Source organism: Taudactylus pleione, unplaced genomic scaffold, assembly GCF_031769625.1.
Source record: "Taudactylus pleione unplaced genomic scaffold, aTauple2 ptg000248l, whole genome shotgun sequence".
NCBI lineage: Eukaryota > Metazoa > Chordata > Amphibia > Anura > Myobatrachidae > Taudactylus > Taudactylus pleione.
The window spans coordinates 3,274,999-3,292,402 of NW_028284650.1; the positions used below are offsets into that span (position 1 = coordinate 3,274,999).

Below are 17,404 nucleotides of genomic sequence, written 5' to 3' on the forward strand. Positions count from 1 at the left end.
TGTATACTATTACTCTGTTATTACCACCACCAATAGTGCACACATATTCAACACTATCTGTGTGCGTGCGTAGTTAACAGTTGGAAGTATACAGATGTGCAGCAGATGCTGTCCAATATTAAAGTCTCCAGAGTAATTTATTTGGAGTTCAAACTCTACGCTCCCAAACAACCTTTTAGATTAAGTCAAGTGTGGTTGTCCCATCTTCTTGCTGTGGTCTCCCCATTTGGGTGATTAGTAACTTCAAGGGTTAGGGACAGTGCCCGCGCTACCACTAGGCAAACTTAGGCAGCTGCCTAAGAGCGCCGGCCCTGAAAGGGCGGTAGTGTGGATGGCACATAAGTGCAGTCTGCACTACCTACTAGGAACAAACACAGAGCCGCCGGCGCAGCCGCTGTGTGTTTGTTTTAGCAGCCGATGAGAGTCAGACAGACTCTCATCGGCTGCTGCGCCCACTGCCGGAGCCGGGCTGGAGCTCACTCATAAGCTCCATTTTCTGGCTCCCGCAGTGAGTGATGTGAGAGACGTCATGACGTATCTCCCATAATGAAAAGCGGGCCGGCCCGGGGGACAGAGGAGCAGACGCCGGAGCAGGGATTAAGGTAAGTGGAGTTTTTTTTTATTTTTTACTTGTGTGATTGGCTGGGATTACTGCTGGGGGGGAGATCACTACTGGGGGCACTGCTGGGGGAGGCTACTACTGGGGGCACTGCACGACTACTACTGGTCTGGGGGGGAGATCACTACTGGGGGGAGGCTACTACTGGGGACACTGCACGACTACTACTGGGCTGGGGGGGGGATCACTACTGGGGGCACTGCTGGGGGGAAGCTACTACTGGGGACACCGCACGACTACAACTGGGATGGGGAGGAGATCACTACTGGGGGGAGGCTACTACTGGGGACACCGCACGACTACTACTGGGCTGGGGGGGGGATCACAACTTTGGGGCATTGCTGGGGGGAAGCTACTACTGGGGACACCGCACAACTACTACTGGGCTGGGGGGGAGATCACTACTGGGGGCATTGCTGGGGGGAGGCTACTACTGTGGACACGACTACTGCTGGGGGGAGGCTACTATTGGGGGCACTGCTGAGGGGAGGCTACTATTAGGGGCACTATTACTACTGGGTGCATTGCTGGGGGGGAAGCTACTACTGGGGGCACTGCACAGGGGGGACTAGTACTGGGGGCACTATATAAGGGGCACTGCACAGGGGGGGACAACTACTGGGGGTATTATATAAGGGGCACTGCATAGGGGGACCACTACCTGGGGCAATGTGTAGGTGGGACTACTACTGGGGGCATTATATAAGGGGAACTGCATAGGGGGCCACTACTGGGGGCACTGTATAAGGGCTTGTGTAGCTATCCGAGGGTGCAAGGCTGAAGAAATGCCTAGGGTGCCAAGAAACCTTGCACCGGCCCTGGTTAGGGAGTTATAGGCAACCTGATAACCTTCAAAAGGGCGGCTCATCACTTATAATGGGAGATGTATCAAGCCTTAGAGAGAGATAAAGTGGAGTACAGTAGTTGCTCATAGCAACTAATCAGCCTTTATCTGTCATTTCATAAACTGTGCTAGATGAATGATAGCTGGGAGATGATTGGTTGCAATGGGCAAGTTCTCCACGTTATCTTTCTTGAAGGTTTTATACCTCTTCCCTCTAGTCTAAAGCTGGCCACACACTAGACCAACTTACATCCAACCAGCCAACTTGTTAATTGGTTGGAATGAAAATCTGGTAAAGTATGGGAGTAACTGATGATCAGCAATTTGCTCCTAATTGCCAGAAAACAGATGAAAATGGTCGTCAGACAAGTTTGTTAAATGTTTGATCTAAACAATTTGTTCAAACAACAGTTTTTGTCCATTTTCCGGCGTTTGGGAGCAAATTGCTGATTGTCATTTGCTTTCATTCCTTACCAGATTTTCATTCCACCCAGTCAACTAGTTGGCTGGTTGGACAGATAATCTTTAGATGTGTGGCCAGCTTTAGGGATACAGGGCCTGATTCAGACCCAGACGCTATTTGCAGACGTAAAAAAGGGGCCAGATATTAAAATTAAGCGATCGCTCTTTGCGCTGTGTTGACGCCTCTATGTCTGAGCGAGCGTCCGAAAAATGCGCTCGCTATTTTGTAAAGACGCCCCTTTGCCGTTCGCATCACACGTCATCTCCGGTATTTATTAGATTAATCGGGAACATCGAAAGGCATCTGAACTGCTCGCAGTGCTTGTGGTAGGATTTTCTTCCCGCTATCACTGCGAGCAGTTCAGGCTGAAAGACAACCAAGTGACGTGGTCGATGACGCTCCTTTACTAATTATGCACTCCCATTAAACGCCCTTTTGACAGTTAGGCACGCCTGCGTTCGGATCTCCACTCCCCCGTTTTCAAGCACCTTCCCGTTATCACCCACAAACGGTACATTCTGTCACTCAAATTAGCAGCCCCTCGCTGTTTTACGAGTTCACGATTTCCAACCGCAATGACTGGTTTGCGCATGCGCATTACGACCCATACGCATGCACAGTTGTGCGAACATCGCTCAGAGCGAACGAGCGTCCGCTTACGAGCGGCTCTGAATCAGGCCCACAGTACATTTAATCAAAGCAAGATGCAAATATCTATTATAACATATCAGCAGGCATTTTAAACAAGTGTTACACAAGTTATAACAAACAAATCTGGAAATAAAGCAGGAAATAGCTGGGGGCCGTAAGTAAAGGCTCGGGGGGCCGCACGAGGCCCTAAGGATGTCTGTTGCCCATCATTGGGGTAAGAAGTTCTGCCACATCCACTATTAAATTCTGACACCATTTTATGTCATAACAGAAATAATCTCCTTGCAGCACACGTCATTGAAAGCCCATGCAGCACAATAAAATGGATATCACGTCTTAGTTTAAAATCCTTTTTTATTCTTATAATACAGTTTTGGTATAATCGTTCTAGCACCATATAAAACATTTGTTTTATTTATAAAAAATAAACAACCAAAATTGTGGTATTTTGGTCAGTAATTAGTAGCAACATATTTAAACACGGGACAAGATATAACAATGGTCTGTGTCCTGCTCAATACGAGGCAGCAGCACCAATCACAGTGCTAGCTTTTAGCATCATGTGACCTAGCGACAGCAAGTTTAGAGCCTGGGTTTCACTTAAAGGGGGAACTATCACTATTTTATTTTTTATTACAAATGTTTTCATTTGATTCACTCAAAGCAAGGGACGTAATGGTCAGCATCCCATCCCTGAGATGCCTGAAGAAGTCAACATTTAATCTTTCTTCTTGGACACTCTTACCCAAAAAAGCCAAAGTGCTGAGAAGTCGGATCGCAGAGGGTGGAAGAATTGGATATTGTAGGGGTCTCTGTGTAATGTACGTATAAGTAATATAAAAAGAGATAGTGATAACTCCTCCTTTAATAAAACTGCAGATACAATGTAAATAGTTTCCATTCGGTCCACTTAAAGAAAACTATTGCTAAAATATTCATTCGGAGACCCTACAGCCAATAGTTTCTTCCATTCACCCAAGGCTCAATGCAGCTTGAACATAAAAATGTAGGGAGCAATGATCCCTATGGTAAACAAATAAAACAATCCATCTTTTTTTATCTCCAAATGTACAATTTTATAGTTTTGGACCTTTGGTCTTGTGAATACAGTTACCATAAGGATCAATGACACCTGTGTTTCCATCCATCCAAGCTACATTCACAATGTGGTGATGACTGGTGAACTCTTCAGCTAAATATTACCGAGTTATTAGTGTTCATACTAGCACCCTGCACCTGTCACAACCCGTGCTGTTCCTCTATCCTTCCTGGGGTGTCGCTCTCTGCTCTGGTGCTTCTAGCACACACTGGTCTGTATCTCAGCAGTTTGTTGCATCATCTGTGAGTGCTAGAAGCACCAGAGCAAAGAGCGACCACCCCAGGCAGTAAAAGAGCGACTGCATGGCATAAAGTTCTAAATGCATATATATCTCTTTTGATTTAAAGGGAAATCACTGCTTCCCTGAGCAATAGGCACATCTTCCAGGAGGGTAGGATGCAAAATACAATGTTTAGGGATTGAATATTGGTACCTGAAGTTATTCATTATTTTCTAAATGTTTTGCTACAAGGGCAATGCACATTTTATATATAGTTTATCTATACACAAAGCCAGACTTCTGTTTTATATAAGAGCACCATTGTTGGTGACATAAACTAGGCAGCAGTTTCTTCCACAGTTCTGTCTCTCCATGGGTTACACATAATGCATTTCCTCACACCCTGCTTCATAAGTTTATTCAATGATTATGTGATGATCGCGACACACAGTGGCAGAAGCCATTTTGTGAGGCTTAGAAAATATTTACAGGAAATGGGCCTATCAATGAACTCCAATCCAGGGCCACAAGATGGCTGCTCCCATTGTGTGAGGTGAAGAATTGCATTTTATATATACATATTTTTTTGGAAATAGTCTTGACATAAAAACATTTTCTCCCTCTGATCCCTCTACCAGTAGTGTGTATTGTATACATGGTGACAATTTCCACAGGTTTCATAATCATACTAATAATAATCAAATCAAACAGATGCGTAAAATACATGCAATTTTAATACATATAATATTAGATGGACAAACACCTACTCTTCTCCTCACTAACTTACTCTTTGGACGGTTTTGCATTCATCTTAATTATAATTATATATTTTTTGTTACTGGCTTTTGAGGTTGGGTTGTTAGACTGTTCCTATAGGACTTCCCAAAGACCCTTCAATCCAGGGCTGAAATACTACGTCAATCATCTATCAACAAGTCCCCTTTTATACTTTTATTCACACCCAATAAGCTAAGTTGTGGGTTAAAATTCTAGTCTTAATGAAGGTACAAAGTCCTATTTATATATTAAGCTCATAAAATAGTATTTTTATGGAAACTGGTTAAGGCATTGAGATGTTCAACTGCCGGGATAGTTAATGGTTATACTATAAATGCCTCTGTATATTAGTCTACCGTCAAAGACTCCTTAGGTAAAATTTACTAAGCGGCAGGTCCTAAATCCCGGCAATTTGGTGGCGAGTTCTAAATCCCGGCGGTTTGGCGGCCCAAGCCCTGTTCTATTCTATTCTAAAATGTGTTTTGACAGCGGTTTTTGAAGCGGTTTTGGCCTTAGTAAATCTGTGGGTAGCAAAACCACTGCCAAACCGCCAACAAACTACCGGGTTTTAGAACCCGGCGCTTATTAAATGTTGCCCTTTCAAGTCATTTGAGAATTTATCAGGAGGCGTCAGTAAAGTTACATTATGAATAATTATATTGTGGGGAATAATTAGAGCAATGTGTGGCTATCTGGAGGCTGAGAGGATTAGGAATATAAAAATAGTGCGTAACAGGTGTTAAATGAAGAAATATAATTTAATTTGTCCTTTACTTTTACAGAGCCCATTTTCAAGATTAATAGGGAGTTTGAAAATCTATACACATACAATATACAGTACACTTATATCAATGTAGTTAGTGACACTATTCTCTCCATTGGTAACTGAGAGTCTCAACACAAGACAATCTTCTATTTGAGGTAGGTGCCACTAACTTATTAAACCTTTGCAAATCGGGGATCTTGGTTTACAGATACATAATGTGTGTTTAACATTCAAATATAACATTATTGCAATCAGAGTAGGGGGAGGCAACGTTCAGTGTATGGCTGACGATGGCTTAAGCCAATCAGAGCACTTTGTTTCAGCAAATCCCATAAATGGAGCACCAAAAGAAACATCCTGATTGGACAGTTATGCTCCAGTGCAAAATCAGGAGTGCTTCCAATTTCGGGGACAGAGAATCCTGTGTAATGAGCAGATCTAAATCACACACACCAGAGGCGATCACATCTCTCTTAGCAACATATCGCAGAACTTTTCCACTTTAAAGACAGTGACATGTACACCGGACAAGCGAGATCTCCAGGGCCATAATTATCCCCTAATGAAACCCTACAAGGGTGGGCACTCATTGGAAACACAAATCAAAAATCCCCTGCAGTAGAAAAAAAAAATAAAATAAAAAATATATATAACACAAAATCAAAATAAAAACCACGTAAGTAAATCTTTGCCAATGACGACCAGTGGAAGTTGCCTAGTCCGTTAAACCATGAAACTCAAGTTCTTTTTGTTTTCTTGAATAGAAAGATGATTTAAGAGTCTTTTGTTTAATTGTTTCTCTAGCCATTAAAGCAGATTGGACCCAGCTCAAACCCAAACTTTTGGCTGCTGTCTCCAAAGTCGCTGACGGCAAGGTCCCTGAGGGGTAGGTGTTCCACCTTGTAGGTGTTGATCTCAAGCACCGTTCGTTCTACACCCTTTCGAAGCTGTTGAAAGGGAGCAGGAGAAGAAATCATCACATACAACAACTTTTGGGTCATTATAAACTGTGACATGTCCTGTTCTTAATCTTTCCCGTTATTGTCTATATTATTGCCCAATGCCACGGCCATTCTATAGTATAGTCAGATGTTCTTCTATTACACGTTTTATTGCCCAATGTCCAGTCCAGCTTAGTGTATATATGTTCATCAATGTTGTTGTAAAAATTGTCACGATGTGGAATGGTGGAAATAAAATAACTAAACTTACAATAAATACAGTATATACAAATAGGTTTACTATAGACAGGCCATCATGTAGCCCAGTGCTTCTCAAATGCAATCCTCGGGAAACATGAACAGTGCATGTTTTCCAGGTCTCCTCACAGAATCACAAGTGAACTAATGACAGCCACCTGTTTGGGGGAGATGTACTAAGCCTTGGTGAGAGATAAAGTAACATCCAATCAGCTCCTAACTGTCATTTTTCAAACACAGCCTGTAAAGTGACAGTTAGGAGCTGATTGATTGGTACTTTGGGGTCTGTGATAGGCTAATTTATTAAGCAGACTTAAGTTGTTTAACGCTCCTTGCAAAAGCTGAAAGCACAGGCAGCTATTTATCATACCTACAATGAAGTAAATATGTTATTTTACTTAAAATTTCTTTTGGCCTGTTTAACATATTAGGCTCATTATTTACTAACGAGCTGTATTTTAGTAATACTGCTTGTTGCGCTATTTCGGACTCGCCTCTTCAAGCTGCTGTTAAAACAGCGCTGGCGACCGTAGGACATCCGACGGCCAGTGAAGTGCATTAATTAGCTCCCACAAATCTTAGTGGTGATTGGTTGGGAGGGAGTGTAGACAGAGGTGGGGTGACTTATATTACACCAAAACTGTCTTTAAGACCTGCACTCTTTTGAGTAATTATCTGCTGGGTTAACAAACATTAGCACCCACATGAAACAGCTCCACTGGGACAGAAAACTTGTTTGCTAAGCTGACAATAAAGCCATCTGCACCGGATTACACCCATCCTACATGGTGCCCTGCCATAGTGTAGGGACCTGAGCTGCTGCCATGCCCAGGGATGCCCTCTTGTACTATATCCCCAGCAGCCCTGGAGTGATGTGCTGCTCAGTGACCGGAGTAGAGCGCAGCTGGCAGCCGCAGTGTGACACCCACCTGTGAGGTCCAGGCGCTGGGACACATGTGCTGATTGGAGGAGACGCCTGATATCAGCGTCTCCTCTACGAGCTCCCCGGGACACACAAAATGTCTGCAGGGCATCTCCAGGCTACTACTTCTGCTTCTCTTCATTCAGCTCCACAGGACAAGTGTCTGCGGAGCTGATAAGCTGCTACGGCGTCTGGGAAGTATGACAGCGCATACGCCCGCAGGACCGCGCCCACGAAGCCCCTGATTCGTTCAGAGCAAAAATAAGGATTTTACTGCATTACTAAAATTTCATTTACCGTATTCGTTTGCCGGATGATATTAGTTTAATAAATAGCTGTAGGAAATGATAGATTATCGCTTAAAACGATAGTGAAAGCGAACGGTAAATAACATATGTTTTAAATTTCATTGTGAGCCTGTAAGTCTTAGAGAGAGATAAAGTGGATGGAGATACAAAAAAAGTACCAACCAATCAGCTCCTAACTGTCACTTTACAGGCTGTGTTTGAAAAATTACAGGAGCTGATTGGTTGGTACTTTGCCTCCGTCCTCTTGATCTCTCTCCAAGGCTTAGTACATCTGTCCCTTTATCTTTTAAAATGTGTCAGTCAGTGATGAATACACCTGTACTCCAGCAAGGAGATATGGGAAACATGCACTGTTAGTGTGTCCTGAGGACTGGATTTGAGAAGCATTAATGTAGAGGACTGAGTATTTCACTCATTTTTTGAATCTTTAACTTTTCTGTATATAATCGCTCAATGAATACTCAGAGACACACTGCCTGCTTCCCAATATAGGGCCTGATTCTGTACTGAACGGAATTGCAAAGCTGTATACAAGCAGCTTTTCATCCTTGCAGCTTTGGTAATGCAGCAGGAGGCATCACACATCAATTATCCAAGCTGTGTTGTCCAAAGCAGCATCGGATAATCTGCGAGAACATCGACCTGCTAAGTGACCCATGGGGTCAGCTATAGACGCTTGTCTTTAGCTGTCTCACTTGGATAAGGTCTGAAGGTACAGTCTAGTGATGAGAATGACCATCAACAGTTCTAGCAGACCGCTTCTGATTGGCTAATTGCAAACTGACATCTGGGCCTGATCCTGAGTTGCACATAATGCGTTTGCTATTCTAGATACCTACAGCGATTGTAAGTGCTATGCGATTATTGGTTATTATTCTGAGTCGTACAAATCTTTGCGATTTCACCACCCCCTGCCCTCCATCCATGAGAGCAGCCATTATCACTATCATCAGCACTTACACCAACCTCATACTAGGTGTATAAGCAGGATATAGAATACATTGCAACTCTGGATACTGTGCATGCCCACAACACACCCACAGGAGGTTTCTCTTATATGTGAATGCCCAATTGCTGCCCTGTTGCCACCCAGTAATGCCCATCAGCTGTCACAGAGAAAAGACTGATATATAAACAAGTCAGAATTGCTCATAAGTGCTTAAAGATGCAAATACAGCCCATGACCCATGCACTTTGCTAGAAATTGCTAGATGCAGCCTCATTCGGACTTGTGTGCGACTTGAAATCAGGCCCTATGTGGATAGAATCAACAAATTCTCCTAGTTCCATAAGAGGACAAAATAAACTTTTTAAATAGTAAGTGGGAGTCACAACTGTTTTCACCTGGCTATAGAGAAGACATTAGTCGTACTATATATTTTGGGTACTTACTTGACACCCATCGTATAAGGCCTTTAGTTCGGGAGTACGGCTGTAAGAAAGTACTTCCTCATTGTCTGCCCGTAACTTTATCGACCGGTCGTGGTTTCCTTTTGACAAGTCAAACCAAGCCACTGACTGTTGGCAATTATAGGTGACGTTTTGCCGGCCGACAGCACTCAGCAGTTTCAAAAATGTCATCTGCACCACATGGACAGGGTTACCATCGGCGTCAATGTACTGGAACTGTAAGGATCACAGCATGGAAAAAAATTCAAATTTATTCTCCAAGAGAAATATTAATGCAATGCTGAAAGGGCTGGTGCTATAGGAGATGTGTGTCTTTTCCTGTGCTCTGTGTGGTTTAAACTTAAAAACTAAGGATTAAAGATAATTTAAAGGTGCCAGAAAATAGGGGACTGCTACCTGAAGCCAAGACACTCATGAGAAGAACTAAGTGCAATGGAAATCCTCAGCTTCAGGTAATGGGGTGTTCTCATATTAGTAGTCTAACATCACCCATGAGAAAGGTATATAACCAGTAAAACATTTTCTTGATAAGGGAGATAAATTCTTTGGGAATTCAGGTGACTTTGTATTGTTAGCAATTGATATAATTTTGAAGCAGAATTATTTTCATTTGACTCATAACTGTATTTGCAAACACATGGGACTGCTATGGAAACCAGGTTAGCCCCAAGTTTCACTAACCTTTATATGGGGCTCTTTGAGGAGATTAATCTTTTGTGTTGGTCTATTACGGGCAAACCTGGTTCTCTATGGTAACTTCATGAAAAAAAAATACCCTGTAGATTTTATGTCATACGTGTCAAAGAAAAATGTATCATTAAAGACTGAAATGCAGGTCTGAATGTTTATTTGTATGATACAGTGTGGGTGTGGCCAGCAGTATGTTGGCCATACCCCACAACTTCTCCAGACACAATGTTCTGTAAAAAACTGAAGACGCACAGAGAATGTGTTTATTACAGCTATTGCATGGAGATGACCAAAATACGGGCAGATAGATTTAAATGACTTTGTAAGAGGGAGTTTTATTGGATATTTTGTTGACAAATACCTACTCCTCAAGGTCGCAATGATACAATAGAACATAATAATGTTTGAATTTATTCCTTTTTATATATGTGACAAGATAACTACATGTCACCTGTTTATGTAACTAGAACCATTTTTAATATGCGATTTTTTTTTTTTATATATATATATGGGTACTAAAAGCTGTTTTTGATACGATTTGCCTGTATCATTTTGGTAAGAATGTTTATTTTGCTCTGCAATGCTGTATTCATTTATAATATTAATATTTTAATTTTACATATTTTTATCTCATTTCCATTTGTTCCAAAAGAGTTTTTGAGGTATGATAAAATATGGTACATGTAACTCTCTGTAATAATCACAGGCAAAACAACCCCAGGCGCTAAACCTCCTAGTCAAATCTATCCAGCTCTTATGATGCTCAAATCGCACCACCCTACTGATAGCTTGCCCTCCACAATAGGGGGGAATACTGGCTAAAGAAGATAAACAAAAGTATATAAAGATGTAGGGCGCTAGTCAGTCAAAGGGTGTTTTTAATTGTATAACAAATATTCATACCATATAATAAAAATAAAACCATATATAGAAAAATAATGAAAATAAATATCAAATAACAGAGCAAAAAATATATAAAATCGGCATGTACCACATTTATTGCATAAATGCTACATATATATATATATATATATATATATCTCATCACTTCATATAGCACCATTCAGTTCTGCTCAGTAGAAAAAGTATCATGAAATAATTAAAATATTTGTAACATCAAAGTGTCCAAATGTAACTCCATTTGAAAGGGATATTATAATTTGTATCCTTTTTTGGTGAGAAAGAAAAGTGCATATAGCACTGTCTCAGTATATTTGTAATATTGTCCTCAAAAAGAGTTCCAAAAAAGAGGTACAATATAGTTGATAAATTGCTTTTGTACCACAGTCCCAGTAAAAAGGTTTATATATTTTTCCACCTGTTGAAAGGCTAAAGGAAACACGGGTTGCTGTTGTTGTTGGATGTGGTTCCCCGCTTCACCTAAATAGAAACACCGTGAATGATAATTATTACTGCCGGAGTAAGAATAACGACACTAGGTAAACCAAGTGCTTTTTTGAACTAAAAGACTTTGTCAAAATACAAGGGATACCACGGGGGATAGAGTCTCCGAGACGCTAATATAAAACACATGCATGCTGTTTAAACTCTCTCTGCAACCCACGCCTAACAAATTCCACAGTACTAATTACCTTCAAATTGGATAAATATATATACCTTTTTACTGGGACTGCTGTACAAAAGCAACTTATTAACTGTACCTCTTTTCTGGAACTATTTTTGAGGACAATATTACAAATATACTGAGAGAGTGCTTTATGCACTTTTCTTTCTCACCAAAACAGGATACAAACTATAATATCCCTTTCAAATGGAGTTACATTTGGACACTTTGATGTCACAAATATTTTAATTATTTTCATGATACTTTTTTCTGCTGAGCAGAACTGAATGGTGCTATATGAAGTGATGAGATATATATATATATATATGTAGCATTTATGCAATATATGTGGTACATGCCGATTTTATATATTTTTTGCTCTGTTATTTGATATTTATTTTTAGTATTTTTCTATATATGGTTTTATTTTTATTATATGGTATGAATATTTGTTATACAATTAAAAACAGTCTTTGACTGACTAGCACCCTACATCTATATATACCTTTGTTTAACTCTCTGTCATGACCTCCATTAAATTATCAAAATGAATCAATGTATTAGTATGACTAGTGTACAATATACTAATATATAAATATATATACAATTCAATGTACCCAGCGTGCCTTCAAACTAATCATAATCCTACTCCTGATGCAATTATAGCTACGTGAATGGGCATGAGATTGAAGCTTGGAACACATAGCGTGAATGCGCATGTGCCGGTGAATGGCATCTATGGCAGACAGGCACATAAAAGGGAATCTGCAAGGGTCAATTGCCACTTTCTGATGAAAAGAAGGCGGAGAAATGCATCAAAGGAAAACTGATATTCCGCAGAAGGACATTTTATCCTGGATTTGAGTTTGCACTGGAATTCATTTAAACATCACTGGAGTATTTACACTCTGAAGACAGATGTGTGCACCACTGGCTGAGCAGTATTGAGACATGGAATATCTTACTAACATTAAATTCACTGTATGCAAGTTATATAATTACTAACAACCAGGAGACTGGATTATATAAGAGCTGCTGCGCAGGACATAGGCTAATATCAGGAGTCCTCAAGATATAAATTACCAGCTAATTGCTGAAGATATGTAACCTGCCCCTTTAAAACCTGCTTGCTGTGCCTGTGGGAATCAATATGCATTCTTTAGTTTTATTTTATTCATATTTATGTATAGGTCTCATATTGGCCATGCATAAAAGTATTTTTTATGGCGTTTAAACGGACTGCGCTTTAGTATATTTTTATTTTGTTATTCCCAGAGCTGCAGTACGTGGTGCACAGATTTTATTAAAGAAGGGCCAGATAAAGTTGGCGATTTAAATTAGTTATTGCAGTTATTCAAATTCCCCATAACTAAAGCTAAGGTTAGTTTTTATATCAATGGAGACAAGCCGGCTTGAGCCGTCTTTCTATGGGGGCGATTCAATTCAGCGGGAATTGAATAGCACCGGGAGGGAGTTCCTGGAGCTACAGTATTCTATTCACAGCAATGTTTACTCCAACGGGAAGCAGTTAAGTCGGAGAATGCCGGTTCACGCAACTTAACCTGGGTGTTTAGTCACCAGTACCGGCATTCTCCACTGGGTGCGAGAAGAAATCGTTAGACTGAACAGTGCGCTGAATTGAATAGTTCCCTCCCAGTGCTACGTAATTCCAGCTGAATTAAATCGCCCCCTATATTTTATTATTCAAATACCATTTTGAACACAGTAATAGCGTTTATCCAGCTGTCTTACACAAAGTCAGCTCTAGGAACTCAGTCTAGGAACAGGACAGGACTGATTTACCTTCTTTCCTCTTTTATAAGAGCTGTACCAATCTCCTGGGGTTTCTTTGTTCCATGCTGCAAGTTTAACCTAGAGATATAAGCAAACATTTGTAAGATCATTTTATAGTGTAGTGACTAGTGAGAGCTGCGTTACTTATTATCACACATGGTGATATCAGGGGCATGGAAAGGGAGTGGGGGCAATCTGGACTTGTCAGGGTGGCATGGCCATGCCCCCTCACACCGCGCCATGGCTTCTCGGCGGCATGCAGCTTCTTCTGAGGTCCCACCATGAACAAAGGAATGTGATTTCTCGTACTGGGCCTAACCGATGTCTTGGTGGCCCTCATTTACCATAAGCTAGATTCCTTGCACAAAAGCACATTAAACATTACTAAGTGCTAAAATACGTCTTGTCCTTTAGGTGGCGACCTGCTGATTACATACTGACGCTCTGCCTCCCGCTGTGCTGCTGTCCCTTTCCTGTCCCGCCGTACACCCTGCGAAGCACAGTGTCCTGCAGAAGGGGAAGTTCTGCATGAACACTCACTGAGGGATGAATATATGCCGTGTGCTGTGGAAAGGGGGGAGCGCCATGAAGCCACATCCCATCCCGAGAGTCCACGTCCCCTGTTTGGGAGCGCAGTATTGCCCTCGTTGCCCTCTCTCATTACCGGCACCCTGTCCTAATTACAAGCTAGAGTGAACACTATTTTAAGGCATGAACAATAATAATAATAATAATAATAATAATAATAATAATAATAATAAATAATGAAACAATAAACTAACAAAAAGACAATAATATAATACCAGATATAGAACCACATCAACCCAAAAACATCAACAATACATAATAATAATAATAATTATAATATTCAACAGCATTTAATTAGCACATACATACAAACATACATAAATGACACAAGACTGGGGTAGAAGAATCACGCCGAGCAGATATTAATCAAACATAAAGCAGGAAATTAAATTAAAGTATTTGTGCAGGATTTAGACTCTGATTTACACAAGGACATAGGAACAGTCACACCTCTTTTTTGTAATACTGACCGACTCAAATTTTTTGTCTGGGAATAGACAGGTTTCCCCACCAGCTGTGAAATTGCAGAAGACTTTGAATGCATCTCTGTTACAACCCTGGTTTGGATCAATCCAGTAGTCTCCTAAAATGGAAACAGAGAATAAACAATCACACTTATTCCTCCTATTAACTGATCATATATCTACTGCTATTACTCCATATAACCTCTCCCGATGGGGCATATTCAATTAGCCGCGGGGTTTCACCTGCGGCTAATTGACAGGCAAAAGTCTTGCAATGCGGGGTTTAGCTATTCAATTAAATAGCTATTTCCCCGCATCATTAGACCGGGACTCCTGCGCGAGAACACACTGATTCCGCGAGAACTGCGGAATCAGTGTGTATTAACCTCTCGCGCGAGGCCAAATATAGCGGCCTCACGGTGATTTTACCTTGCACCTTCATGAGGTGCGAGGTAAAATAAAACAATGGGGACTCGCGCGCGGGGTCTCAGGGACACCCGCGCGTGGAATCCCCGCTAATTGATTCCCGTCCAGCGCGACAATTAGCCGCGGGATAAACCCCGCGGCTATTTGAATATGCCCCAATAAATGCTCCTTTTACTCCTTCTACACTCTCCATATATCTCCTCTCTATTACGCCATATAACCTCTCCCTATTACTCTATATAACCTCTCCCTATATCTCCTCCTATTACTCCATAAAACATTTTCCTATACCACCTCCTATTACTCCATATAACCTCTCCCTATATCTCCTCCTATTACTCCATATAACCTCTCCCAATATCTTCTTCTATTACTCCATATGACCTCTCTCTATATCTCCTCCTATTACTCCATACAACCTCTCCCTATATCTCCTCCTATTACACCATATAACCTCTCCCAATATCTTCTTCTATTACTCCATATACAGTCAGGGGCATAAATATTGGGACATTGACAGAATTTTCATATTTTGGCCTCTATTCACCACCACAATGGCTATGAAATGAAACAAACAAGATGTGCTTTAACTGCAGACTTTCAGATTTAATTTGAGGGTAATTACATCCAAATCAGGTGAACGGTATAGGAATTACAACGGTTTCTATATGTGCCTCCCACTTTTTAAGGGGCCAAAAGTAATTGGACAAACTAAACAATCCTAAATCTAACTTTCACTTTTTAATACTTTGTTGCAAATCCTATGCAGGCAATTACAGCCTGAAGTCTGGAACGCATAGACATCACCAGACCCTGGGATTCATCCCTGGTGATGCTCTGCCAGGCCTCTACTGCAAATGTCTTCAGTTCCTGCTTGCTCTTGGGGCATTTTCCTTTCAGTTTTGTCTTCATCAAGTGAAATGCATGCTCAAATCGGATTCAGGTCAGGGTGTGACTTGGCCATTGCATAACATTCCACTTTTTAGCCTTAAAAAACTCTTTGGTTGCTTTTGCAGTATGCTTCGGGTCATTGTCCATCTGCACTGTGAAGCGCCGTCCAATGAGTTCTGAAGCATTTGACTGAATATGAGCATATAATATTGCCCAAAACACTTCAGAATTCATTCTGCTGCTTTTGTCAGCAGTCACATCATCAATAAATACAAGGGAACCAGTTCCATTGGCAGCCATACATGCCCACGCCATGACACTACCTACACCATGCTTCACTGATGCGGTGGTATGTTTTGGATCATGAGCAGTTCCTTTCCTTCTCCATACTCTTCTATTCCCATCACTCTGGTACAAGTTGATCTTTGTCTCATCTGTCCATAGGATGTTGTTCCAGAACTGTAATGTTTTTTTTAGATGTTGTTTGGCAAACTGTAATCTGGTCTTCCTGTTTTTGTGGCTCACCAATGGTTTACATCTTGTGGTGAACCCTCTATATTCACTCTTGTGAAGTCTTCTCTTGATTGTTGACTTTGACACATATACACCTACCTCCTGGAGAGTGTTCTTGATTTGGCCAACTGTTGTGAAGGGCTTTTTCTTCACCAGGGAAATAATTCTTCTGTCATCCACCACAGTTGTTTTCCGTGTTCTTCCGGGTCTTTTGGTGTTGCTGAGCTCTCCGGTGCGTTCTTTCTTTTTAAGAATGTTCCAAACAGTTGATTTGGCCACACCTAATGTTTTTGCTATCTCTCTGATGGGTTTGTTTTGATTTTTCAGCCTAATGATGGCTTGCTTCACTGATAGTGACAGCTCTTTGGATCTCATATTGAGAGTCGACAGCAACTGATTCCAAATGCAAATGTCACACCTAGAATCAACTCCAGACCTTTTACCTGCTTAATTGATAATGAAATAACGAGAGAATAGCCCACACCTGTCCATGAAATAGCTTTTGAGTTGATAGTCCCATTACTTTTGGCCCCTTAAAAAGTGGGAGGCACATATAGAAACCGTTGTAATTCCTACACCGTTCACCTGATTTGGATGTAATTACCCTCAAATTAAATCTGAAAGTCTGCAGTTATAGCACATCTTGTTTGTTTCATTTCAAAGCCATTGTGGTGGTGAACAGAGGCCAAAATATGAAAATTCTGTCAATGTCCCAATATTTATGCACCTGACGGTAACCTCTCCCTATATCTCCTCCTATTACTCCATATAACCTCTCCATATATCTCCTCTCATTACTCCATATAACCTCTCCCAATATCTTCTTCTATTAGTCCATATAAACTCTCCCTATATCTCCTCCTATTACTCCATATAACCTCTCCCAATATCTCCTCCTATTACTCCACATAACCTCTCCATATTACTCCATATAAACTCTACCTATATCTCATCCTATTACTTCATATAACCTCTCCCTATATCTTCTATTACTCCATATAACCTCTCCCTATACCTCCTCCTATTATTCCATATAACCTCTCCCTATATCTCCTCCTATTACTCCATATAACCTCTCCCAAAATCTTCTCCTATTACTCCATATAACCTCTCCCTATTACTCCCTATATACTCTCCCTATATCTCCTCCTATTACTCCATATAACCTCTCCCTATATATCATCCTATTACTCCAT

General features: G+C 41.0%; 1 protein-coding gene across 2 annotated transcripts in view; it reads right to left on the reverse strand.

Annotated features, from left to right (window-relative positions):
* Positions 1-2,913: 2,913 nt before the first annotated feature.
* Positions 2,914-17,404, reverse strand: part of COL5A3 (collagen type V alpha 3 chain) — a 348,363-nt gene continuing 333,872 nt past the window's right edge. For both annotated transcript variants that reach the window (XM_088479876.1, XM_088479875.1), the window contains 4 exons: positions 14,385-14,497; positions 13,336-13,404; positions 9,261-9,494; positions 2,914-6,386 (listed from right to left, as the gene is read on the reverse strand). In XM_088479876.1, coding sequence (XP_088336002.1) covers positions 6,240-6,386; positions 9,261-9,494; positions 13,336-13,404; positions 14,385-14,497 — 563 coding nt within the window. In that variant the 3' untranslated portion in view covers positions 2,914-6,239. The remainder of the gene's footprint in view (positions 6,387-9,260; positions 9,495-13,335; positions 13,405-14,384; positions 14,498-17,404) is intronic.